The following is a 6,000-nucleotide window of genomic DNA, read 5'->3' as shown; positions in this document are numbered from 1 at the left end:
TGTGTGTGTGAGAGAGAGAGAGAGAGAGAGAGAGAGAGAGAGACCATAGTACTAGAATCAATTCATTTTATACAATAAATGTTTGTTGCAATTTGTTATCTAACAACATGAACATTACCACATGTGTGCATGCACACATATGCAAACATGCATGCTTTGGTAATATAAACACCAAAATAGAAGTCAAAATATGAGAACATACATTTTTTTTTATTTCATCAGCAAAAGCTACAGAATGACTCAAAGGTCAAGCGTCTAAGTGCTACAGTACGAAATTCTTGGCCCTTGAGTCACTTTGTATCTTCTACTGGACACTGCCAAAATCCCTGATTGATTGATGTTTTGGTATGCAGAATTTTAATAAGATCAGTTTATATTAAGTGTGAAATACACTTCGAATTGCCTTTGAGCAAGTTTGCTGTGTCAAATAGATTTTTCAGTATTCTTCTTATGAAATGGCACATGTTTTGCAGAGAAATTATTTTAACTGTTATGAACAAAACTCTTTCCAAACATTTGAACCAGAAGGAAATCTTTAAAATCATTCAACTGTGTTTACAGATTGAAAATATTCAGTTTCTCAAGAGTTATAAAATTAGCAAAAGTACAGGTTCTTTGCAAAAACTTGAAATGTATGAAATATCGTGTGTGTTTATAAATACATACATACATACATATACACATAAACACACACACATATATGTATATATATATGTGTGTGTGTGTGTGTATGTATGTATGTAAGTATATATAAATATATGTCTACATATTTATGTGTATATATATATATATATTCACACGTCTAAATGTATATGTATATGCTAATATATAATTGTTTATATCTCCATAGGTAACATATGTATATATATATTTAAATATATGTATGTATATATATGTAAATATATGTATATATATATGTAATATATATATATATAATATATATATATATATGTGTATATATATATATGTAAATATATATATATATAATATATATATATATATATACGTATGTGTGTGTATATGTTTATGTGTGTATATGTTTGTGTGTCTGTTTTTGTACCCCCCAACATCATTTGACAACCAATGGTGGTGTGTTTACATCCCTGTAACTTAGTGGTATGGCAAAAGAGACTGATAGAATATGTACTAAGCTTCCCAAAAATAAGTCCTGGGGTCGATTTGCTCGACTAAAGGCGGTGCTCCAGCATGGCTGCAGTCAAATGACTGAAACAAGTAAAAGAGAATAAAAGAGAATATGTGTGTGTGCGTGCACTTGCACACACACACACACCACACACACACACACACACACACACATATATAGGTTTTGTAATACAAACAAGAAAATAGAACTCAAAATATGTATATATAGAACTCAAGGGCCAAGAGTCTTGTGCAATGGCACTTTATCAGTGCTGATTAATAATATCAATGCATATATGAATACACACACAGATATTATATATATATATATATATACAGCAATATGAGATTTTATGTGGGTTGAATTTAACTTTGTGACCCAGTCTTTGAGCACTATTTATTTCCACATGGTTCATAATATTATAAGAGAGTGCTTTACTCTAAGTGGTTATTGTGGGTTCTCATGCACAGGCATCTCCCTTGATTTATTGATAACTATGTCTATATATGTATACATATATACGTGTGTGTGTGTGTGTGTGTGTGAGAGAGAGAGAGAGAGAGAGAGAGAGACCATAGTACTAGAATCAATTCATTTTATACAATAAATGTTTGTTGCAATTTGTTATCTAACAACATGAACATTACCACATGTGTGCATGCACACATATGCAAACATGCATGCTTTGGTAATATAAACACCAAAATAGAAGTCAAAATATGAGAACATACATTTTTTTTTATTTCATCAGCAAAAGCTACAGAATGACTCAAAGGTCAAGCGTCTAAGTGCTACAGTACGAAATTCTTGGCCCTTGAGTCACTTTGTATCTTCTACTGGACACTGCCAAAATCCCTGATTGATTGATGTTTTGGTATGCAGAATTTTAATAAGATCAGTTTATATTTAAGTGTGAAATACACTTCGAATTGCCTTTGAGCAAGTTTGCTGTGTCAAATAGATTTTTCAGTATTCTTCTTATGAAATGGCACATGTTTTGCAGAGAAATTATTTTAACTGTTATGAACAAAACTCTTTCCAAACATTTGAACCAGAAGGAAATCTTTAAAATCATTCAACTGTGTTTACAGATTGAAAATATTCAGTTTCTCAAGAGTTATAAAATTAGCAAAAGTACAGGTTCTTTGCAAAAACTTGAAATGTATGAAATATCGTGTGTGTTTATAAATACATACATACATACATATACACATAAACACACACACATATATGTATATATATATGTGTGTGTGTGTGTATGTATGTATGTAAGTATATATAAATATATGTCTACATATTTATGTGTATATATATATATATATATTCACACGTCTAAATGTATATGTATATGCTAATATATAATTGTTTATATCTCCATAGGTAACATATGTATATATATATTTAAATATATGTATGTATATATATGTAAATATATGTATATATATATGTAAATATATATATATACATATATATATATATGTGTATATATATATATGTAAATAAATATATATACATATATATATATGTATATTTATATTTCAATAGGTAACAGGTTGTGTATATATGTATAGATTTATATGTGTGTATATACATATATATGAATATATATTTATGCATATCTTGTGTGTATGTATGCAGATATGTATACACATACACATATATATATATATCTATATCTCTCTCTCTCTCTCTATATATATATGTCGATGTATACATGTTTATAAGCACATATCAACTATGCTTATATATATATATATATGTGTTCCGGATTTTTGTTACATTTCTGCCCTATGGAATTTTAAAACTTACCACTCAGCTGGCTCACATCACCCACCACACTCTCTCTTTCTTATTACCTTCTCTCTCTGCCTCCCTATCAATCTTCATGTCCCTTTCTATGGTTTTATTTCTTTTTTCAATTTTGACATCATAACTTTTGACATCTTTGTTTGAAAATATTTAAATATTTATTTATCTTTGTTAGTAATTCTGCCACATATACCTCTGATAATTTCTTTCATAAAATCAAACAAATATGTTTATACACATACATTAACGCAGAAACATATATTCACATAGAAATACAAAGGGAAAACATTGTAATTTTTGTTTATATTCATTTTGAATGTGTTGTCTTTTTTTCTTTGCCTTTCCACATAAATATTATCTTAATAGGGAATTTTCTGGTTTTCTTCTTCAGTGTGTTATATATTTCACATGTAGTCAGTCACACTACTGATAGCTTTACTGAGTATATGCATATGTGTGTGTATACACACACATACAGACACACACACACACACACATACATACATACATATATATATATACATACAGAGAGAGAGAGAGAGGCTAAAAAGCATGTATGTAAAATATATATACATGCAGACATATAATTATATACATGAAGTATATGATTATATGGATGTGTGTATATATATATATATATCGTATATATAAGCATATATGTGTATACACACATATATTTATATACATGAAGTATATGATTATACATGCTTATGTGTGTATGTGTGTGCGTGTGTATATGTATATACATATACACAGATATATATATACATATACATATATATCTATATATCTGTTGATATATACATATATGTATACACACATACATATATATACATAACATATATATATATGTGTGTGTGTGTATATATATGTATATATATGTTCTTTCCTTATTTCCAAACTGTGTCACTGTTTTAACGAAAATACTTATATACTTTTTTATTTATTTATTCGTTCATTCATTCTTGTTGTTGGTTGTGAGTGTTGTGTTCAAAGCTGTGGTAGAAGTACATCAAGCTTCTTGTTCAACCGCACTATTGTTATGACAAAGCATTCTACATGCTACAACACGTCGAGCCAAGGGAGAATTTTGACATCATATGATTTGGCACCAATTATGCATATATATGTTACCCATAAGAGAAATAAGAATAGGCTGCACATCCGTGAAACACACCAAGATCCTCCCAGCTCACCACCGACGATCTGTAAAGAAATTATGAGACAAATATAGAATGTATAGTAATATCATTGTTAAGAGAAATGTCACTGGATACAGGAGACAAAAACAGAATAGCATATAGGAGATATTATGTGAAAACACAGGAAATGCATTTGATAATTCTTTTCTCAGGCTTATTTTGGTAGAAAGGGACAGTACCTATGATCTTTGTAGGCTCTCTAAGACTGATGAGATCTTTCTATAATATTTCCATTCACATCTTGGATGCTCCGTAAATAAATCACTTCTAATCCTTCACTGATACTTTATCTTATTGACCCTAAATAGATGAAAGACATAGTTGACCTCCCTTCTTATATTTCTATTCATGTTTTGGATACCTTATATGAATATTAAATCAACCTCCTTACATTTCTGCTTTGCTTTATCAGTCCTGTGACGATAACAGCAAAGCTGATAATTTTCCCTCTATCATAATACCATTCACTGCTTGAATGCTTTATAAGAATATTATATCATCTCTAGTACTTGACTGGTTCTTTGTTTTATCAACCCTGACAAGATGATGGCAAAGTTGACCACTTTTCTTGTATGATAATTCTATTCATATCTGGGATACTTAAGAGGAATACCAAACTGACTCTAGTTCTAGAGTGGCACTTTATGTTATAGACAATATTTACCTCAGGAAGATTAAAGGTAAAGTTAACTTAGGTAGTTTTTAAACTCAGAATGCAAAGGGTTATAAGTAATTACTGTAACATAGTTTGTCTAACAATTCTGCCAAATCCTCTCTTAACTCTTTAGTATTTAAACCAACTGTATCCAGCCAAAATATTCTACCTGTTTTATATTCAAACTGACTAGATCTGGTGTTTCACACCTACCCTACAATGTCATTCTAAAAATAAACAATCACATCATCAAAATCTTGAAGTGACCAGATAATACATGATTAATTCAAAGCAATGTGAATAAATAAGCATTACATTTGACAGAATAATCTGATTGCTAAAGGGTTAATGATATAAGTACTTTAAAAAGCCATGCTCTTTTTTTTCCTTTTTTTCCTCTGACTGTCACTCATAAAGTGCAGTTGAAACTATTGTATTTAAAAGTACAAATTTTTGTTGTTGTTGTTGTTTTTATCATCGTCGTTGTCATCATCATCATCACCATCATATTTTAATGTCCACTTTGTCATGTTTGAACTTCTCTCCTACTATTTCAATTGGAACAACTATGTGTTTATTCTTTCTGCCTATCATTATCTTGCTTTTTACATCATTTTTGTTTCTATTTTCTTTTACACACAAAATGTTCTTAATCAATATCATTGGCAAAAACAGAGATACTAAATTCCTTACCTCCTCTCTCATGTATTCCAGAAATGCATTGCAACAGAATAGTAAAAATGCACCCTTTTCTGAACCTGACAAACCAGTCACTTGTAAACTTTTTACATGTTAATATAACGTATTATTGATAAGCTGGTGTTATATTTTCTCATAATAAACCTCAATTTCTCTCCATGTCAATTTCTCCCATCTGTGTTTTTCTGAGCATAATTTTAGTATAATTTTTATTGTTGGTTTCATTCAAGCAAGGGAAACATATAGCAAAACCTTATTCTGATGGTTAATTAAACTAGTTTTATGATTGTTTTCACACTGTTTGATATTTCCCTTCTCTGGTTATTGTATAAAATTTGATTCAGTCCCATTTTATGGGCCATTCTCCAGCACATGAAATACTGTCTTTTCAGTCATTGAACTGCAGCCATGCTGGGGCACAAGTTTGAATGGTTTAGGCAAACAAATAAACCCCAGTTTTCAAGTGATGGTGAGAACAAATACAAATAAAC

The 6,000-nt window shown here is 29.8% G+C and overlaps 1 protein-coding gene across 6 annotated transcripts in view; it reads right to left on the bottom strand.

Moving 5' to 3' along the window:
• Positions 1 to 3,885: 3,885 nt before the first annotated feature.
• Positions 3,886 to 6,000, bottom strand: part of LOC115218094 (sodium/calcium exchanger 2-like) — a 327,718-nt gene continuing 325,603 nt past the window's right edge. For all 6 annotated transcript variants that reach the window (XM_036507833.1, XM_036507834.1, XM_036507836.1 and 3 more), the window contains one exon: positions 3,886 to 4,159. In XM_036507833.1, coding sequence (XP_036363726.1) covers positions 4,016 to 4,159 — 144 coding nt within the window. In that variant the 3' untranslated portion in view covers positions 3,886 to 4,015. The remainder of the gene's footprint in view (positions 4,160 to 6,000) is intronic.

This window comes from Octopus sinensis, linkage group LG12 (assembly GCF_006345805.1).
Source record: "Octopus sinensis linkage group LG12, ASM634580v1, whole genome shotgun sequence".
In the NCBI taxonomy this organism is placed as follows: Eukaryota; Metazoa; Mollusca; class Cephalopoda; order Octopoda; family Octopodidae; genus Octopus; species Octopus sinensis.
Note: the sequence above shows the minus strand (reverse complement) of the source record. Positions and strands in the feature narration are given on the sequence as shown.